The sequence below is a fragment of the Neopsephotus bourkii genome, unplaced genomic scaffold (assembly GCF_033783945.1).
Source record: "Neopsephotus bourkii isolate Nb327-2 ecotype Australia unplaced genomic scaffold, CSIRO-AGI_Nbou_v1 NB_873, whole genome shotgun sequence".
NCBI classification, from domain to species: Eukaryota; Metazoa; Chordata; class Aves; order Psittaciformes; family Psittacidae; genus Neopsephotus; species Neopsephotus bourkii.
Genome location: NW_026901367.1, coordinates 2664074 through 2684672, shown reverse-complemented (window position 1 = coordinate 2684672; position 20599 = coordinate 2664074). Strand labels below are relative to the sequence as shown.

The 20599-nt window shown below is 55.5% G+C and overlaps 2 protein-coding genes across 7 annotated transcripts in view; one reads left to right on the top strand and one right to left on the bottom strand.

Moving 5' to 3' along the window:
• The first annotated feature begins 3167 nt into the window (after positions 1-3167).
• Positions 3168-11363, top strand: LOC133214161 (uncharacterized). Of its 6 annotated transcripts, none has more exons than XM_061356890.1 (7): positions 3168-3412; positions 3681-3864; positions 4422-7598; positions 8760-8930; positions 9573-9745; positions 9971-10088; positions 11018-11363. In XM_061356890.1, exons 1-7 carry the CDS (start codon positions 3216-3218, stop codon positions 11306-11308), a joined length of 4311 nt encoding a protein of 1436 aa, XP_061212874.1. In that variant the 5' UTR covers positions 3168-3215; the 3' UTR covers positions 11309-11363. The 6 variants fall into 6 exon arrangements, with proteins under 6 accessions (XP_061212874.1, XP_061212878.1, XP_061212880.1 ...); XM_061356894.1 differs by having other exon boundaries at positions 10861-11154; XM_061356896.1 differs by having other exon boundaries at positions 9971-10126; positions 11018-11154.
• Positions 11364-14047: 2684 nt separating this feature from the next.
• The window catches only part of ZC3H6 (zinc finger CCCH-type containing 6), a 28503-nt gene continuing 21951 nt past the window's right edge, over positions 14048-20599 (bottom strand). Inside the window, exons 9-12 of the mRNA XM_061356897.1 lie at positions 19858-20111; positions 18740-19254; positions 18247-18486; positions 14048-16479 (exon numbers count right to left, since the gene is read on the bottom strand). Of these exons, the coding sequence (XP_061212881.1) occupies positions 14987-16479; positions 18247-18486; positions 18740-19254; positions 19858-20111 (2502 nt within the window). The 3' untranslated portion in view covers positions 14048-14986. The remainder of the gene's footprint in view (positions 16480-18246; positions 18487-18739; positions 19255-19857; positions 20112-20599) is intronic.

Sequence of the window (20599 nt, the reverse complement as noted above, 5' to 3'; positions counted from 1 at the left end):
CATGCAGTGTATGCGTGTGCACGTGATCGGTGTGCACAGTGCACGGTGCATGCAGTACATGCGTGTGCACGTGACCCGGGTGCAGAGTTCACAGTGCATGCAGTGTGCGTGTGTGCACATGATCCGGGTGCATCCTGCATGGTGCATGCAGTGCATATGTGTGCACATGAGCCATGTGCATGGTACATGCAATGCATACGTGTGCACATGATCTGCGTGCACAATGCACATTCCATGTTGCGCATTGCACGAGGTATGATACATGTACCATGCACACTGCACCATGCATGGTGCTCAACACATGGTACACACTGCATGTTGCACAAGCCATGATGCATGCTGCAGATTGCATGTTGCACATTGCATGGTGCCCACTGCATGCATTGCACAGTGTGTGTTCCATGATACACACTGCACAAGGCATGATACACACTGTACAAGGCATGTTGCACACTGTACAAGGCACGTTGCACATCACCCACTGCATGTGCACGATGCACCTGGCACGTTGCACACTATATGCTGCAAGTCACACCATGCACATTGCACGTGCACGACGCACGCTGTACATGACACGTTGCACGTTACACAATACATGCTGCATGCTGCACAACGTATGTGCACGTTGCAGCCTGTGCAGTGCATGCTGCAGTAACACTGCACACCACACTGCAGGATGCACACCGTGCAAGTGTGATGGATACACACTGCACACTGCCCATGGCATGGGCACAGTGCATAGTGCACGTTGCACACTATATGCCGCATGTCACACGATGCACATTGCATGTGCACGACGCATGCTGCACACTGCACAAGTTGCACGTTACACATGATGCATGCTGCACAATGTATGTGCACGTTGAGGACTGTGCAGTGCATGCTGCAGTAACACTGCACACTACATGCTGCAGGATGCACACTGCACAAGCATGATGGATACACCTGCCCGCCCGTGGCATGGCACGCACGTTGCACACTATATGCTGCAAGTCACACCATGCACATTGCACGTGCACGACGCACGCTGTACATGACACGTTGCACGTTACACAATACATGCTGCATGCTGCACAACGTATGTGCACGTTGCAGCCTGTGCAGTGCATGCTGCAGTAACACTGCACACCACACTGCAGGATGCACACCGTGCAAGTGTGATGGATACACACTGCACACTGCCCATGGCATGGGCACAGTGCATAGTGCACGTTGCACACTATATGCCGCATGTCACACGATGCACATTGCATGTGCACGACGCATGCTGCACACTGCACAAGTTGCACGTTACACATGATGCATGCTGCACAATGTATGTGCACGTTGAGGACTGTGCAGTGCATGCTGCAGTAACACTGCACACTACATGCTGCAGGATGCACACTGCACAAGCATGATGGATACACGCTGCACACCGCCCGTGGCATGGGCACTGCATGCACTTCATTGCACTATGCATGACACGTTGCAGGAATCACCCCCCGCAGACCCCCAGCCCCACCGCAGGGGGAGCAGGGCAGGCTCACCGGGCAGGGCTCTCCAGCAGCAGCAGCAGCAGCATCACCCACACTGGATTCGCTGTCCTGGATGCTCTCTGGGCCTTCTTCAGTGCTCTGGGAGCTTCTAGAAACTCTTCTCAGTGCCTTCAGCAGAGCAGCCCCACACACCTGCACCTACAGCCAGAGTCCATCCGCTCAGCACCCTCACAGCGTGCAGGAGGGTGAAACCCGTGCAGCTGCACTGCCCCGAGGCAGCTGGGACCCCTCACACCGCTGAAGTCACCTCTAAAGGTCAATTCAGCCCTGACCTCCCTGGAGATGTAGGGAAGGAGCCACGGCCGGGATGGGAGTGCTCCAGCTGTGGGGATACAGGAGCAGGGTCCGGCTCCAGCACTGCCTCAGGCAGACACCGGGGAGCCACAGGCACTGTGAGGGTGCTGAGGCGCTGGCACAGGGTGCCCAGAGAAGCTGTGGCTGCCCCATCCCTGGCAGTGCTCAAGGCCAGGTTGGACACAGGGGCTTGGAGCAAGCTGCTCCAGTGGAAGGGGTCCCTGCCCGTGGCAGGGGTTGGAGCTGGAGGAGCTCCCTCAGGGCCATGGCGTGACAGGGTGCAGGAGTCAGGGCATTAAACGCATGTTTTCTACCCCGCTTCCCCCGTGTCCTGCCCCCTGTGCTGCGCACAGGCCTGGTCCCTCCCTGTGTGGGGAAGGAGCTCAGCTGAGGAACCTCACCCAGGAGGAGAAGGGAGCCTGGAGCGGGAGAGGCAAAGGCTGAAATCTGCCCTTTCTGACCCATAAATCCGCTCCGGGCCCCCCCTCAGCTGAAGGGGGAAGCAGGAGCCTGGCCTGGGGCAGGCCCGGCCTGAAGTGAGGCCCCTCCGGTGTCCCCTGCCCTCATAAACCACCGACTGCCTCAGGCATGGGGCAGCAGCGCTATCCACACACACCCCCCCCCTCAGCCCCATGGACCCGGGGCAGGACGGCGGCAGCGGGAGGATGAAGGGGCCGAAGCGCCGGGGCTGCGCACGTACACACGGGGCCAACGAGGCCCCGACCCCGGCTCCACCGCTGAGGGAAGCGAAGGCCGCGGGAGGCCCCGCCTCCTAGCGCCGCCGGACTACAGCTCCCGGCGTGCCCTGCGCGGCGCGATGGCGTCATCTCCCCGCGACCACTGCTGTCTCCATGGAGACGCGGGGCCCGCGCCGCCGCGTCCCACCCGGACCAGGTCCCCGGCTCCATAGAGCGGGAGGGAGCCCGGGGATGGCGGCCGGCAGCGGGCGCTCCCCGCCCCGCGGTGACCGGGCTGTAACGCATCCCCCGCCGCCGCCCGCCCGGGGCCTGTCCCGCACCGCACAGCCCGGGCAGGCAGGAGGGAACGGCACCGGCACCGGGATCGGCACCGGGTCTCGCCGCAGGAAGGACCCCAGGGCCCCGGCCCCAGCGCCCCCCCGCAGGTCTGAGCGTGCCCGGGCAGGTGAACACCGGCCCTGCTGCGGCTGGGCTCGGGTAAGGGTGTCCGCATGGAGCCGCGGGGTGGGAGGTCCCGGAGCCATGGGTGCGCCATGGGCACAGCCAGAGGACACAGGGCTGAAGAGCTGGGGGCAAAGCGGCTGGGAGCAACTCAACCCAGCGCTGGCAGTGCCAGAAGCCGCCATCCAAACGCACTCATCCCAACTAACTCCAGGCTCTGTTTCCCTTCTCCAGGCAGGACAAAATGGAGCCATTTCATCTCTCTGCTCTCGGGCTCCTGACGGAAAACAAAGCCATTCAAAGGATCCTCTGCCCCATGGCAGCGCAGCTCTGCCACCTCCTCCTCGCCCTGGAATGGGAAGATGGGATTTGTCCTGACATAGGGCAGGATGCAGAAACGTTGGCCAAAGCCACAGAGGACCTCGCTGCTGTTGCAAGGAGGTGGGTTTGGGGTGCGCGTCCTGGGTGGATTTGGGGCTGGGAAGGGGGAGGAAGGGATGGCAAAGGAGCAGGATGAGAGCCTGCCCCTCCTGCCTGCATCCCGCTGGAGAGGTGGGAACGTAAGGAGGGAGGGATGGGGAACATGAGGAGGGAATTCCACTGGGAATGGAACAGGGGAGCTGGGACAGCGCAGGGACGTGTGCTGGGGGGGACGTGGTGAGGTACTCACGGGATGGCGAAGGGCTGAGCAGGGTGGGTTCTGCTCCAGGCTGGCTGAGGAGTCCGCAGATGAGCTGCTGCAGGAGGAGACGCGTCCCGCGGCCGAGGCCCTGGTGCTGGCGGGGAGGAAGGTGCTGCTGGCAGCCTGCAAGCTCCAGGGGCAGCCCCACAGCCCCGGCCCCCGGGGGGAGCTGGCAGCGGCCGCACAGGGGGTCCTAATGGAGACAGCGAAGGTAACAATGAGGGGATGGGGCTGGAGTGAGCCGGGGGTCGGGTGGGGATGGGAGGGAACACAGCACAAGAGGGATATGGAGCGGTTGGAGAGAGGCCATGGAGATGCTGCGAGGGCTGGAGCAGCTCTGCTCTGGAGCCAGGCTGAGAGAGCTGGGCTGGGGCAGCCTGGAGAAGAGAAGGCTCCTGAAGGGGAGACCTGAGAGCAGCTCCAGTGCCGCAAGGCCACTTTGGATGGGGCTTGGAGCAAGCTGCTCCAGTGGAAGGGGTCCCTGTCCATGGCAGGGGTTGGAGCTGGAGGAGCTTTAAGGTCCCTTCAGCACAAACCAGGCTGGGGTTCTATGACAGGAGCTGTCCTCCACCAGCCCAGCGCTGGGGCTTGGGGAAGCTGTAGATGGAGCAGTGGTGGCTTCCTCACTAGGGGATACCCACTGAGCGAAACACAGCCCTCCCCTCCCCTTCTGTGCCACCTCGGCTGCACAAGGGATCGAACACTGAACAGGGGCTCCTGAGCCTTCTCCCCTCTGAGCAGTTTTCCTGCTGTTCCCTCCCTGGTTAGATCCTTCGGCTGGGAGATGCTGCGGCGCTGAGGAGGATCCTGCAGGCTGCCAGCTGCCTCCTGGAGCGCCTGAGCGTGCTGCAGGGCGCAGGGGACAGGCCCGGAGCGCTGGCTGCTTTCCAGGCCTTCTCCGAGGCCCTGCTCCTGCTGAGCAGCCTGGCAGCACAGCGCCTCGAGGAACTGGGTGACTGTCCTCGACGGCAGAGCTTGGCTCGAGCCCTGCAGCACCTGCAGCAGCAGCTCCCGCTGCTCCACGCAGCCAAGGACAGGGATCTCAGCCACTCCAAGGAGAACGCCTTCCAGCTGGTGGAGAGGACCATCAAGGAGCTCACAGCCCTGCTCAGCGATGATACAGGCAGCAAGGAGCCACAGGACACGAGCGGGACCTTCTCCCGGCACGTGCACAGCCTGCTGGCTCTCCTGTCCCCCCCGGACCCCCTGCTCCTCTCTGACAGCACCTTCAGTGTTCACATAGGAGCAGTTGTTCTCCACTGCATGCTCCTGGCAGAGGCATCCAGGCCAGAGCAGAGGCTGGACCTGGTCAGACGCTGCTGGGCTCTGCTGCGGCTGCGGAAGAGCATCTGCAGCCTGGGGGGGCAGCAGGAGGGGGGGCCAGGGCTGGAGGGGCAGTGTCACAGCATGAGGGAGGAGGTGGAGAGCCTGGAGCAGGCAGTGCTCACAGCCACCCTGTGCCAAGTCCTCGACACCTTCCCCGAGGGTCAGGAGCCCCTCAGGCTGTTGGTTGAAGGTGCCCTCAGCCTTGCTGGCCCCGGGTGTTTTCCTGCGGGACAAGGAGGGTTTCTAAAGCAGCTTCAGCCCCTCACTGCTGCCTTCTTCACGCATGCCCAGGGGATGCTCAGAGCAGCAGACTTCGTCCTGGCTCTGTGCACCAAGCCCCGCACTGCTGCAGAGACCCAGGAGCTGGTGCAGCGCCTGAGGAGGCTCCTGGCCCACGTCCCTGCCCTGCTCACTGCAATGAGCAGCCGTGGAGCCCAGAGCAGTGCTGCTGAGCAGCTGCAGTCGCTGTACCTCGCCTGGGCTGGAACAACGCAGAGCCTCCTGTGGTGCTTTGAGGACACAGCCAGCACACGTGAATTCCTCAAGCTGTCCATCCGGGAGATGGCCAAGGACCGGGAATGCTGCGAACGGGCCCTGGGGAGCCAGGATGCCAAGGGTTTCTCCTGGCACGCAACCCACCTCAGCAGCTGGGCTCGGTGGGTGGTGGAAGCCACCACCAGGTACGTGGACAGAGCCACAGATCCCATCTTCAGGAATGGGTTGCTGGTTTGGGTCGAGCAGCTGGCCAGCTCCATCCCCGAGCTGAAAGCGGCTGCAGCCCTTTGTGCAGAGAGACTCTCCTGCCTCCGCACCAGGGATGTCTTTTCCAAGGCAGCGAGCTCCCTGATGGATGCTGCTCAGCGTGTCCAGGACGGGCTGGATGGGTCCAACCACCCAGACATCCTCAGCCCCCTGCGGGAACAAGTGCGAGGCGCTGGTGTTACACAGGGGGTTGAGCTCAGCCCACGTCATGCCGGGCTAAAACCCATTATGGATGAGGCTGTGCTGCAGCAAGACTTCTTGACTCCTCCATCTTCACCAGCAGGTAACTCACCCCCAAGGGAAGGAGCTGCACACCCCGTGATCGCAGCCCTCCTGGCAGCAACAGGAGCCCACGACACGGCCTTGCTCCGTGCTGCCTGCTCTGCCCTGCTCGAGCTCTCCAGCGGCTGCGTGCACGCAGCGAAGGCAGCGCTGCCCCTTGCCGAGTGTCCCCACAGGGAGACCCTGGGGCAGTACCAGCAGATTGAGCTCCTGACCCCACGGGTGATCAGCCTGGCCAGGGAAGCAGCCCCAGAGCAGCGCCCCTGTCCCACTGCACTTCTCCATGCGGCACTCACGCTCTCAGAAAGGCTCCGTGAGACCAAGGCGGGCCTGGGTGCCGTGGCAGGGCCCTGCTACACTCTGTCACAGCAAGTCTTTGCCTTCGTCTTGGCTGCTGACTCCCTGAGAGGCACACAGGCTTTGGAGGAGACCATGATGGGCCTAGCGGGAGCGGTTCAGTTTGCAGCACACACTGTGAGTGTCGCCTGCAGGGAGGGAAGCCCCCTTTCCCCTGATGCCTGGGAGAGCTTCCTGCGGGTCCAAGCCACGTTTTCACGCGCTCAGATGAGCACCAAAGCATTGCTGGAGAAGGCAGCATCCTTTGAGAGCTCCTGTGTGGTGAGCAGGGCCAGGCTGGAGCTGCTCTGTGTGCAGTGGGCTGTGAGCACACGCATCCTGCTGGCTGCTGTGGATCAGTTCATCGGCAGGGATGTGCTGCTCCTGGGGGAGCTGAGGAGCGCCGTGAGGAACAAGCTCTGCCCTCAGAGCCTCCTGGCTGCGGTGTCCGAGCGCTCCCTGAGGCTGCAGGAGGCTGCCCAGCTCTCCTCATGCTGCCATGGGCACAGTGAGATCCCAGTGCTCAGGGGGGAGATCCAGGTGCTGATGGAAGCGCTGCTGGAGGCCTCCAGCACCCTCCTGCTCTCCCCACTGCCTAATGCCAGCCTGTGCGTTCGCTGGGAGCTCCTGCAGAGGGACCTGGCCCTCAGGGCCAAAGCACTGCTGCTCCACCTGGAGAAGGCCAATGCCGAACACTTGCAGGTGATCAGGGACGTTGTTGAACCTGCCCTGATGCCCCTGCCCCAGGAGGAGAGGGAAAGGAGCAAAGAGGCCTTTGAAGAGAAGGCAAACAGGCTAATGGCAAACGTCCAGTGGGTCAGAACCACCCTCCACCGCGTTCTGGGGGTCAACGTTCAACTGGAGTTGGAGGCAAACCTGCTCTCCATCACAGAGCACCTCCTGGTCCTCACATCCAACGCAGTGGGCAGTGCCAGGCAGCTCTTCCAGAGCCACCGGGATGAGGAGCATCTCCACCTGGAGAGCATTGTCTGGTGCTGGTCTGCAGAGGCACACTACCTCCTCACGCAGCTTCAGGCTGTCCAGGGCCTCGGTGGGGATGTTCTGGAGCTCATCAGACACCGCCTGCAGAACACAGGGGACCAGAGCTTCCCAAGGCAACACAACAGCACAGCCAAGCTCTTCCCGGCCCTGGATGCTCAGAGCCACGCCAGGTCAGCAGGGACCTGCCCAAGCAGGAGTGGAGGAGCAAGTGGAGCTGCCAGGGAGGCACCTGCAATGGTACAGTAGCTTTTTCCCTGCCAGCTCTGGCTGCAGGGTGATGGTCAGGGCTGGCAGCCAGTCCTCACACTCGCACCATGGAGTGCTAAGGTAAGTGATGCTGCCACCGACCTGTGGAGGTCAATGCTCTGGCCCCGTGGTCACCTGCAAAGTCAGATCAGGTTCCTGCCGGCCTCAGTGCTGGATATCTGATCTGATGGCACTGCTGCATAAATAACCCATCCCCAAAAGGCTGCTCTGAGGAGCAAGGGCTCTGCTACACAGTCGCTGCCTGCTCCCCTCCAGTTCCACAGCAGCCACTGCTGGCTGTCAGGAGCTGGCAAAGGCCTCAGTGCCCAGCCCAGCTCACTCAGCAGTGGTGTAGAGCACTTCTCAAGCACACATCTGGAGATGGATCCAGGAGATGATGGATCCAGGAGATGATGGATCCAGGAGATGATAGCTCCAGGAGATGATAGCTCCAGGAGATGATGGATCCAGGAGATGATGGATCCAGGAGATGATGGATCCAGGAGATGGTGGCACAGGGAGATGATAGCTCCAGGAGATGATAGATCCAGGAGATGATAGCTTCAGGAGATGGTGGCACAGGGAGATGATGGATCCAGAAGATGATAGCTCCAGGAGATAGTGGCACAGGGAGATGATAGCTCCAGGAGATGATGGCTCCAGGAGTTGATAGCTCCAGGAGATGATGGCTCCAGGAGTTGATAGCTTCAGGAGATGATAGCTCCAGGAGTTGATAGCTTCAGGAGATGGTGGCACAGGGAGATGATGGATCCAGGAGATGATAGCTCCAGGAGATGATAGCTTCAGGAGATGATAGCTCCAGGAGTTGATAGCTTCAGGAGATGGTGGCACAGGGAGATGATGGATCCAGGAGATGATAGATCCAGGAGATGATGGCTCCAGGAGATGGTGGCACAGGGAGATGATGGCTCCAGGAGATGACAGCTCCAGGAGATGGTGGCACAGGGCACATGGATTTGACAGCCCACTGCAGGAGAAGGGCTGGTTGGGAAGGCAGAGCAGACCCAGGCAGTGGTGGCAGCTCTCCCATCTCCATCCCTCACCAAAACCTGCTTCAGAAACACACAGGCAGAGACTTCTCAGCACCTGCACACCCCAGGCGTGGAACCCATGCAGGTATTGTCTTGACAGCACCACAAGGGTCCTGCCAGCACCTCCCCTGCCAGGAGCCCGGTGAAGCACGAGAGACAAAGCAGTGACACAGGGCAGGGCGGCCCCAGCAAGATGTCCCAGGTCACCAAGGACACAGCAGCAAGGATGCTCCACATGACTCAGTTCCTGAGGAGGAAGGGCCCCATCACAGTAAGAAGCATTTTCTCCTGTTCCACCCCAGCACCATTCCCCCCCAAGAGCAGGATTAGAGCCAGTGATGGGGCTGCCCAGCCCCTGCCGAGCCCCCATCTCCCCACATTACCCCACTCCTGTCAAAGTGGCACCAGCTCTATTTATGCAAAGCACAATAAATTACTTCCCCCCATTAGATGTGAGCTTGGCATCCAGTCCTTTCCCTGTTTGAGACCATAACTGGGCTTCTGCTCTGGAGCCAGGCTGAGAGAGCTGGGCTGGGGCAGCCTGGAGAAGAGAAGGCTCCTGAAGGGGAGACCTGAGAGCAGCTCCAGTGCCTAAAGGGGCTGCAGGAAACCTGGAGAGGGGCTTGGGACAAGGGATGTAGGGCCAGGCCAAGGGGAATGGCTTGAACCTGCCCGAGGGGAGACTGAGCTGAGCTCTTAGGCAGAAGCTCTTCCCTGTGAGGGTGCTGAGGCGCTGGCACAGGGTGCCCAGAGAAGCTGTGGCTGCCCCATCCCTGGCAGTGCTCAAGGCCAGGTTGGACACAGGGGCTTGGAGCAAGCTGCTCCAGTGGAAGGGGTTGGAGCTGGGTGAGCCCTTCCCCTGTCTTGCAAGAAAAGAGCCTTTCCCTCCCCCCTTATGTCATTCCTGTTTCAGAGCAAGGACCAGCTCGTTGCCTGTGCGAGGCAGATGGCTCTGGATGGGCAGAAGTTTGTCACCTTTGGCCGTGCCGTGGCCAAGCTCTGCCTGGACAGGAGGTGCTCCATGGAGCTGCTGTGTGCCACCGAGCAGGCCCTCACCATCAGCAGCCAGCTGGGCATCGTGGCCAGGTGAGGCACCTCTCCAAGGCTGCTGGGCTTGGGTCCTTGGGGGACGTGGGTCTAGCATTAGAGTTCCTCTTCCTGTTCCTGTAGACAGCCCTTTCCTCCTGTTTCCCTGGAAACCTGCTCTGATAGTGCAGGGAATGATCTGGGTTTGGACCAGGAGTAATGAACCACACGGGGGGAACACACCAATGTTCTTCCATGCTTTAAAATGTCTAAATGTCTCTGAAGGGTAAAAGCAGTCACTGCAGAAAGCAAATCCTCTTCTGAGCTGCTCGTGAGCAACACACAGAACCTGGTGCAGGCGGTTCTGCACGTCCTGAAGGCAGCTGAGGCAGCGTGTATCAAAGTAAGTTCATGCTGATGGCACCAGATGGGCTTTGCAAGGTGAGTCCGTGCTGGGGGGAGCTCTTACAGCCAAGGCTGGTGATGGGAGGTGGGAGCTGCCTGCTGAGGGACCTCTGCTTGCTCCTGTGATCATATTTCCTGCCTCTGCCTCGTTTCCACAGCCCACCACTCTTCTTTCCAAGCATCAATAGGCTCTGTCACTGCTACCAACTCTGAAGTCCTGTTAGCTCACCTGCCTCTTCACTTTTGGGCAGGGGAGCAGCAGCATCTCACTGGAAGCCTGTATTTGGAAATGGTCCATGTTGGCCTTAGCCTTTACGTTGTCTCAAGATGGGCTTTGATCAACACCCCCAAGAGCTTCCCTTGGGTGCCTGACTGATCTGACTGTACACAGTTTGTGAGAGCAGCTCTACCTGAAAGCACTCAGGGCCAAGCACAAGTACACCCACAGCCTCCTCTGAGGCAGTTTTCCACCCTCTGCCCAGTTTCCTGGGTACTCCTGCTTCTCCTGAGCTTTCTGAGTCTTTATGCAAGAGACACGTGTTGTTAGAGCCCACTGGATGAACATCAGCCAGGTGACAAAGCTCCTCCTGTGCTTAATTACTGTTAAGAGCATTATATATGTCCATTTCTCACTGATGTGATCCTGAAGGAACAAGCCACGCTCTTATTTTGACTGTCCAGATTACAAAGCCCTTTACAACCTGGCTTCTTCCCTTTGGAAATGTCCCTGAACTGACTCTACTGCATTCCTTTTCTCATTCTGTAAGCAGGTTTTGAAGCACTTTTAAGCATTTCTAAGGCATTAACAGGCAGAGAAGCCACACTGGTCCCGCACACATCGATACACTCAGACTTTTACATCATTCAAGGTGTTTTAAATGAGTTCATATACAATACATTAAAACATGCCCATATTGTGTCTCACAGGGTCTGCGCCAGCCCCCGCCTGACTCTGAGGAAGCAGCAGCAGCTGCTTTTTGCATGCAGTGGAGAAGAAACCTGTTCCTGCACAGAGCCAAGGAGTCCCTCACCTCAGACAGGGATGAACTGGGGCTGCGCAGGACTCGGGCCGGGGCTGAGCCCTCCCTGGTGGCGATGGTGCAGGACCAAGCACTGCACACCAAGGACACCTCCAAGCAGCCAAAGGCTGTTAAAGGATGTACAATTAGGGGTGGCCACCTGTGGAAAGAGGAAGGGGCTTGTGCTTCCTTTTGGTGAATGAACAGAGAATGATGCCACAACACAGGGCAGGCAGCCTGTGATGAGGCACCTTCACTGTTATCACTTTCAGTAGCACCCAAGATGCGAACAGAAGGAGGGAGGAACACACTGGTAGCAGCACCAGCAGATCTGGCTGGGGGGAATACGTAGGGACAGGCCAAGGGGAATGGCTTGAACCTGCCCGAGGGGAGACTGAGCTGAGCTCTTAGGCAGAAGCTCTTCCCTGTGAGGGTGCTGAGGCGCTGGCACAGGGTGCCCAGAGAAGCTGTGGCTGCCCCATCCCTGGCAGTGCTCAAGGCCAGGTTGGACACAGGGGCTTGGAGCAAGCTGCTCCAGTGGAAGGGGTCCCTGCCTGTGGCAGGGGTTGGAGCTGGAGGAGCTTTAAGGTCCCTTCCAACCCAAACCAGGCTGGGATCCTATGAAGGATCAGGGGTTCTATGAACAATCCAAAAGCTCTTCCAAAGCTGGAAGGTCCTTCTCAGGCCCTGATCTTTAGCACTTTATCAACTGTTTTTGCAGTCATCCCCTTTTCTTCTCAGGGTAACAATCCTAAATACTGCACAGGAAGGGCAGCCAGAGAGGTAGAGCCCTGCAGCAGGCTCATACACTAAACATGAAGTCAGGAGGGTAACATGCACTACAGAAGCTGCAGGAAAGATGCACTGAATGAGAAGGAAGCCTAAGGGAGTTAATTCAGGCATCACCGAGATCTGAAACACAAAACAGGAGTGCAATGGTTCTGTCTTTGCAAGAATAAATGGATTTCATTTGCACTACGAAGGATTTGTGTTGAGTCTTTTCATCACAGTAGGGAAATACAAACCAGGCTTTTTATCCTGGGGCTGCAAACCCAGGCAGTGACTGAGCAATGCTCAGTCCTCCCGCAGTGCAGGATGAGCCAAGACCAGACACCAACATCTGGCTCCTTCCCATCTCCAGGGATAGGAGTGGGGAGCATTGTCCTGCAAATCCCTCTCAGCCCTGGGTAAAACACTCATAGTGTATCACTCACCTCATGGGTATGGGCTTCTGGATACCCAGGACCAACACCACCAGCTGCTCCTGTTCCTGCTCTCCACTTCCATGCTTCCACAGCTGAGTGTGAGTTTCAAGCATCCAAGGGGAATGCTGCTCCATGCCAGCACGCTGCACTGGGGGAAGAGACAACACACAATGAATCCACGCAGCAGATCAGACGTGACTTGCTTGGTGGCTGTAGCAGGACTGTTCCCACGACAGCTCCAGCACCTTCCCCACATCAGATAGCTTCATACTTGCACTGTAGGGATGGATCTCCTCCGTGTTTCAGGACAGCAGCAGCAGCAGCACACCAGGGAATCTGTAAGGAATAAACCAACAAGCAGAGGTGGATGGAGGAGCCCAGCAGCATCCTGCAGCCCCTGGTGCTGTAGCTGGGAAATCCAATGGAGGCTGGATCTGGCAGGAGGAAGGAAGGAGGCAGTTACACATGGAGACAACAGGCTGCAAGCACCAGCTGCCCCCTTTCAACTTACCTGCGCCCCTTCTGTTCCAGAATGAAGAATGGTATTGGACTGAAGATAAAGAGATGGCAACAGACCCCTGGGGTAGCAGCCAGCCTCCTGTGTCCTCTACCAGAACACACCCTGCCACTCCCAAATGGGTCCATAACCACACCGATGGCAAAGCACCCAATATCCTGCAGTTACCTCAACTTTAAGAATTGCCATGTTGCTCTCAGGACCAAAGCTTTGCCTTTGACTCTTTATTTTTCTAGTACTTCCATCAAAATCCCCACAAAGAATCCTGTTTAGTGATGGCATCAACACAGGGAAGTTGTAACTCCAGGTTAGAGCTGCGCATCCTACAAGAATTCTGTGAAACCACCACCTGGCTTCAACACCATCCCTTCTTCCCTTTATTTCCCTATCAATCCATGTGCTGCTTCCAAGCTATTTTTCCCTGCTGGCTTGGGTTTTTTGATGAAACTCTTGAACAGCCAAACTTGTCACAAGATGAAGCAGTAATAAGTAGTTACACAGGACTGATAAACCACTCCAAACTAACAACCACATTTCACTCCTGTCATCTCATTTTCAATCATTTTGAGTTAGCACGATTCAAAATATCATCACATTAATGCTATTTATCACTGGGACACGAGGAAGGCAAATTGAAACCATCATTGCCCTCAGCAATGCCTCCTCTGCCATGTTTTGCACAGCCAAGCGAGACATTTCTATTCCTGCCCCTCTGGAACCCCAAACCTTGGGATCTGTGACAGAGATTGTGCTGTCCCAGCTGCAGGTGTGACCTCTGCCAACAGACACAGGGGCAAAGGTCCACTGAGGGAGAGCCAGAATGCACAGAAACATCCCAAGTGCTGGGGAGCAGGCGGCGACTGAAGGCACATCTTAATAAAGGAAAGGAAGCCAGCGAGGGGGGACAACGCTCCCTCCACAGCAAAAGCAGCCCAAAAAGGCCAGACCAAGAGGGGCATTGAGGTCACCTGTGCTCTCTGCATGCAACAGCTTCAGAACTGGAAGGACACGCACCACACTCCTCACAAGGATGCTGTATCGGAGGAGGAGAATGGCAACAAGGCACCTCCAAGCCAGCGGTTGCGAGCAGAGCAGTGGGTTGATACCATGTGCACTGGTGCAAGGTGTGTTTAAACCCCACTGCCTGTGACTGCAGTGTCACAGCACCCTGAGCCACTGCACTGCTCCTCCCCTGCCAACAGCACAGCCACCAGCCTTTATCTGTACCCTTTTTAATGGTTTTGTTAAAAATGTCATAAAGACACCATGAATACAAGTACTGCAGTTACATCCATACAAAAAAAGCAATACAAATTAAGCAGCTGAATACAAAAATACATTGAAATACATGAACACCACAAGGTAACTCAGAGCACTAATCAGAGGGGTGGAGGAGTGGAAAAAACTTAAATAAAACCCTTTTCTGTATTAGACAACTGAAGTATTCTCCACTTGGAACAGGACCTTCCTTCTAGCTCTGTACTTCACAATTTCTTCTATATACAGCATAGAATAAAATACTTTTAAAAGATATGACATTTTTCATCCTCAATATGCGATATAGGTCTCTTTTACACTAAGGATATTGAGCGGGTGAATAAAAACAATGTCTCACGTGTACTGATCTGAAAAGGAGGAGCAAAGTTTTTCCTCTTGAAAGCGTTTCCGTGGGGTCTGGAATCACTCGTTGGGTTTGGCTTGATGTGTCGGGCAATCCTGGTCAAAGCAATCCTTGCCTCTCCCAGTAAATGTACATAATATTGCTCGTGTCTATACAATCATACAAATGTGGCAATCAGATCTACATGGCCTTTATGAAAGAGACAGCTCACACATATACAGCTCCGGAGGGGGGGCTTCTTCATGGCTTATTTACAATGAAAGTGCTTGAATCAGCTCTAACACGATACATGGGAGGGGAAGGGGGGTTTCTACATGTCAATTATTAGTCTTCCCTGAACTTGGAAAAGTATTTCTATAGAAAATACCACAGCTTTGCAAACACTAGAGCGGACTGGAGGACTGCATGTGGTTCTGAGATTAGCAGCTGAAAAGTGTTGAGAATTATAATTTACAAATAAATAAAGCAAAGAGGTAAACCAGTTACAAAACAGCAGAAACCTGCGATATTCACAACGGTAAAAAGACTCGATCGCTAACAAAAGGGGGAAGCAGTGGGGTCAAAAGTCTTGAAAACATCTTTTAAGGACTTGTCATCTGACTCCCCGTCGGGATCGGGCTCCGGGGGCTGAGTTCCCTGCCCAGGCTGCCTGACCTGCCGGGGGTCGCTGTACTGGGGTCTGATGAGCCCCGACAATGCCTGGATGGGCAGGTTGTGCACCGCAGGGGCAGCGCTGGAGTGTTTCGCCTGAGGTTTGCTGCTGCTGCTGCTTGCTTTCTCCGGAGCAGCTTCTGTGGAGCCGGGTCCCTCTGGGGGTTTCTCCTTCTGCAGAGAGGAATCTTCCGGGGCACTGGGCTCGTTTTTCCCAGAATGTTTCAAAATGCTCTTTTTCTGGTTCTCTCCATTCTCTCCCGAAGCCGCTGGAGCCGCGTCCAGTGTCGAGCTGTGATCCCGTGGGTCATACAGACTGATACCGCCCAGGATGGAGCCCGGAGCTCCCAGCCTCCCCCCACTGGATGCCAGTTTGGGAGCGTAGGGAGGCAGATCATCCGGCTCAGCTTTAGCAGTGGCAGCCTCGGGGGGCTGTGAGGAGCCAGCAGCAGACCTGGCGAGGCGGGGGTCAAACTTGGCAGGGTGCGAGGGGTCCTTTGCGACCCCATGATGCGTGTCTGCACTCGACAGTCTGTGGAGCCTGGGATCAACGTTCTTTTGTAAGCGGGGATCTCCCAGCTTGCTGGAGCTGCTGGCATGGGAATCTGCAGCAGGATCCAAGTAGCTGCCCCGGGCTGCTAGGCTGTTCTTTGCCTTGGCAGCCAGGCGCGGGTCTGCCGGCGCAGCGCTCGCATGGGCATCGCTCTTCAAGCCTCGCAGCTTGTTCAGTCTCTGGTCAGCAATGAGGGGAGGGAGAGGTAAATTGATTGAAGAGACGGGGTCAGGCTTAGGCAGAGGTATGGGGAGCAAGTCCTCAGGTGCCCATACGATATGCTTAGCAAAGTTTGGCTTCATGAGGGTAACATCCATCTTAATGTGGCTGAACTGCCGGAGCTGGGATCGCGGGTCCCTCAGCGTCACGCCAGGCAAAGGCTCCAAGGGGATGAGGAAAGCTCGCTCCCGCAGTTCTCTCTCCGAGTCCTCTTCATCATCATCCATCCCCTTCTGCTTGGCCTTGCCCCCAGCGTGGTGCAGCTCAAGCTTTGCTCCCCCAAGGGCCGAGCTGCCGTGAGCACCTTCACTGACCTTGTGCATCCGGGGATCCCGCACGAGCCGCGGGTCCAGGGAGCCGGACTCCGAAGGCTTCCGCGGGTTGGACCTGGGAGAAGCCCTCAGCCTGGGGTCAGCAGCCTGGGGCCCTGCTCCCTTCTCCTTCGCCAGGCGGGGGTCAGTGGGAATTCCAAGCATGTGCTGCTCTGCGGAATGCTGCTGCCGATTCCGGAAGTTCTCACTTTGTTTCTTTAGGGTTTTTAGGATTGATTTCACGCTGCTCCCCTCCTCCTCCTCGCTGCTGGAATACCAGTTGACGTTGTCATCTGAAAACCACCAAACCAAGATCAGTCAAGCCAACAATCACCGGGGAATACAGCCCATTCATTCATATGAAGGGTAGTTTCTGAGCAAACTGAGACTGAAAAGACCTGATCCTAAATAATCTCTCCCTGTATTACAGTAACTGTAATCTAAAATGACAACAATCCAGTTCAACAAAGAACCACCCTGTAGGTAGTTGAGATGCACCCAAGCTCTGCTGCGTTCTGTCAATATTAACTTGGGAAAAGAACCTGTTTCAAACAATTATTTCCACCAGCACTAATAAAAAGCCCGTCTAAAATGTGGGTCTTGATGAAACTCATCTCCACTGTGGGATGGCAGAGTGAAAAGTAAAACAGCACCATTAAGTCCCAGAGCCAGGTCAATTACAGATGTGGCATTTGCTGCATTATTACATCCAAATCACCACATTCTTGTGAAAGCTCAAGATTCAGGAAGGGAAGAATAAGAATACTTTATTTTAAAGGATAAATCCTCATCTATAGGATGTAATTTCCTTGGCAAGCCTCATCAGCCCAGCTCTGTGCTTAGTTCCACATCCTAACTCACCTGCTGGTGGAAGAAGACTTAGTGTCTATTGTGGCTCAGTAGACTGAGAAATGAAGACAACCTCCCCCCCCAGTATCTGATGCCCAGTAACACATGCTCTCCCAAGGAACAAGGGATGGGACAAGAGGAACCGGCCTCAAGCTGCACCAGGGCAGGTTTAGATGGAGCTGAGGAACAATTCCTGCCCCAGAGGGTGCTCAGGCATTGGAACAGGCTGCCCAGGGCAGGGCTGCAGGCACCGGCCCTGCAAGTGTTCACACCCCGTGGAGACGAGGCCTCAGTGCCATGGGTTAGTGCTGGCCTTGGCAGTGCTGGGCAATGGTTGGACTGGGTGAGCTTAAAGGGCTTTTCCAACCTGGTTGATTCTATTCCCCCACTGCCAGCTGTAGCACAGCAGCACTCAATGACAGGCAGAGGCATGTTCTGGAGGCAGCTGACAGGAACATTCTCCCCTCACGCTGCTTTCCAAAAGCCCTCTGGAGGGGAGGACATGTCCCTGTGGTGAGCAGCCTCCAGCTCAGAGCAGGTTACCCCTGGGTGCTCTGGTTTTCTGTGTCGCCTGGAGGGCTGCATCTCCACATCTCTCACCATTTATCACAATTACATGGGCAGCATCCTCAAAACCCCAGGATACAGCATGTCCTCACAAACAGCAGGTACAGCAGCTGCCTTTTGGTCCTACAGAAGCACTTCTGGCCACACAACTCAGCAGCCGCAGAAGAAGGGGCAGCAGGGAGCAGGACAAGGGATAAGAGCACTCTGTGGCTGGATCTGATCAGCAGGTTTACTGCTCTCCATCACCCAGCTTAACACTGCAAAGTGCAGCTATCCCAGAGGGAAAACTACTGCTCTAGAGAGACGGAATACGCAGAAGGATTAAGACCCAACTGTGTGAACAGAATCTAAGATGCACTCGCAGTACTGGCAGTTGGAAACCTCTCTGTTTCAGGCAGGGACTGTAAGAGAGAATTGAGTTATCCACAACAGAACCTTTTAAAGCACAAATTATATCCAAAAATTATCCATGGATCTTTCTACGTGGAACTGGAACGAAGCAGCTAAGCCTGCACTAACATCAGAGAACAAACTGGGAGGAAAGCAAGTACATTCAGCTGAAAACACAGTAATTGTGAGTGGTAAGGTGACAAAAATCCATGTCCCAGTCAGTATGTTTAGAGCTCCAACAAAATGAACTTTACCTTCATCTTTGCTCATTGCTCTCTGCCCCTGGCTGCTGACAGAGTCTCCATCTCTCTGATGCTTCTGACTAAGTCTTGCATAGAGGGCTTTCTGCATTGCTGGAAGGAAATCTGGTACATTAATGGCTGGCTTATGGCCCATGTGGCTACTCATGCAGTCCGACTCGCTTCCACCTTGATGCGACTCTTGAGCCATGAGGTGAGCCTGGTGATCTGAGAATTCTCCATGCCACTGTCCATCTGCAGCACAAAAACACAGTCAGCAGCTAACCTAGACAAGGTTTTACAACACAGGAGAGAAAACATAAACCAAACCAAGTAGAACCAACGTGATGTATATTACACAACTGGAAAACACCATCTGAAAACACCTCTACACTGAAGATATCTATCCAAGATCCTCTCAGCAGCTCAGCTTTGGAGCCACGATATTTCAATACCACAGCACTGCAAAGCACCAGATCAAGGAACAGCAATTCTGAAGTGTCCTTACCACCGGAGTTATTGGCTGGCTGGAAGTTGTGTACAGCTTGGTGGGAATAGTAATTGTCATAGAAGTCAGCTGCGTTCTGAATAGGCTCGTAATTCATGTTGGGCTGCCGCTCTCCAGGCATCTGCTGGTACTGTGGCCCTGGAGGACAGTGATTCTCTCTTGGCATGTTCACCATATGTCCTCCCGGGGCATTGTAAGATCCACCAAGACCCGGTGGGGTGTGAGGTGGGCCACCCTGCTGTCCTTGCATAGGCATACCACCCTGGTTCTGGGGTCCGAGAAAGCCTGGTGGAACACCCTGCATGGGAGGACTCTGCGGCATGCCCGGCCCTTGGGGCCCTCCACATGGATGATGTCCAGGAGAACCTGGGTGCATTGGTGGCCCATTATGTCCTTGGGACATGCCAGGTCCTGGTCCTGGACTTGAACCTGGGTTATACATGTGCTGGGAATGCGGGTCATTTCCCGGGAATGGTGGTCTCGGGGGTGATGCGCTGTTGTAGAAGGTTGGTGGCCTGCAGGCGAAAGGAAAGCAGTGAATCAGGTTCTGCACCTACAAAGATCAGCAGCCTGTTAGCTATCTCCTGCCCTCCTCACCCTTACACATCTGCTCTTAGCTGATCTTACAGTGGATTAAAATCTGAAAGAAGCAAAGTCATTTTCAAAGAGAGTAACTCCATACACTAAATATTCACCACAACACAAGAGAGTGTCTGCAAGTAGAACATGTACAACATACAAGCAGGTGCAGAACTGGGTATTTGCTGCAGCAAAGAGTTTTAAGCATCCCAAGGCCAACAGTCTCCATCAGGAGTGTCTGTTAGCTACAGCCATAAAGAGGTTGTGGAAGAGAATGAACTGCTCAGCCTGCAAGCAGAGATAGGCACACAGGCACAGAGCCAAACCAAGAGCCAACAGAGTGATTTCCTGGAAGGGCAACGCTCAGGAAGTTCTCTTCTAGGAAAAGCATTAAGTAATTACAACAGCCAATATCTGACAGGACTTTAACTCAGCAAATACACTCAGGAGTGCACACTTGTGACAGGAGCAAAGGGAACTGTTCACCGCTCCTGCAGCCGTGTCTGAAGGAGGGTTCTACACTAAGCTCTGACACCTACTTCTTCCCAATTTTGTGTGCTAAATCCACAGTTGGCTTCACAACTATTTCAAACAGAGACGGGATCTTCTTATAGTCCCCTGATGGATCCTGGTAGTTTTCCATGTCAGACTCAGAAAAGGCATATTGCTCTGGTGGGGTTGGCAGAAGCCCCACTCCTGGTGGAGGCTTAGGGAGAGGAACTATGCCACGCTTTCGGAGCTCCTCCAGCTCTTTCTCATCTTCATTTTGTGGTTCCTCCTCGTTATTCAAAACCTGCAACACAGGAATGCAGGAAACACTTCATAAGCTTTGCAGCATGTGCAGTTCAGTTCAGTCCTGCCCTTTCCATCTGATTACCTGCTACAATACTACTATTAACATCAACCTCAGGATGATTATAAATCCACTATGACTTGTTTTACAGGACACCCATTCACAGCCAGGGTGAAACTATTTCTGCAGCCAGGAAGGGACAATCCCACACAAGTAATTTCCTTCAAAGAGTAATTTTAAGTGACGGAAGTTGAAGGACTTGTTCCAAGATCCATAATGCTTCAAGTGTTAAATTCCAGCCACTTTCTGTTACGGGTTGTTGCATAGGGAGTGCAGAGAGACAGACACCCTACTGAAAGGTCAGGATTTCATGAATCATTCAGAGGGGGCACCTCATTCCTTTCTCCACCCTGAATGCAGAAGTCAGTCAGGTGATATCTAACTTCTACACAGCTAAAGGCAAGCCACATGAAAGCCACCCTTCTTGT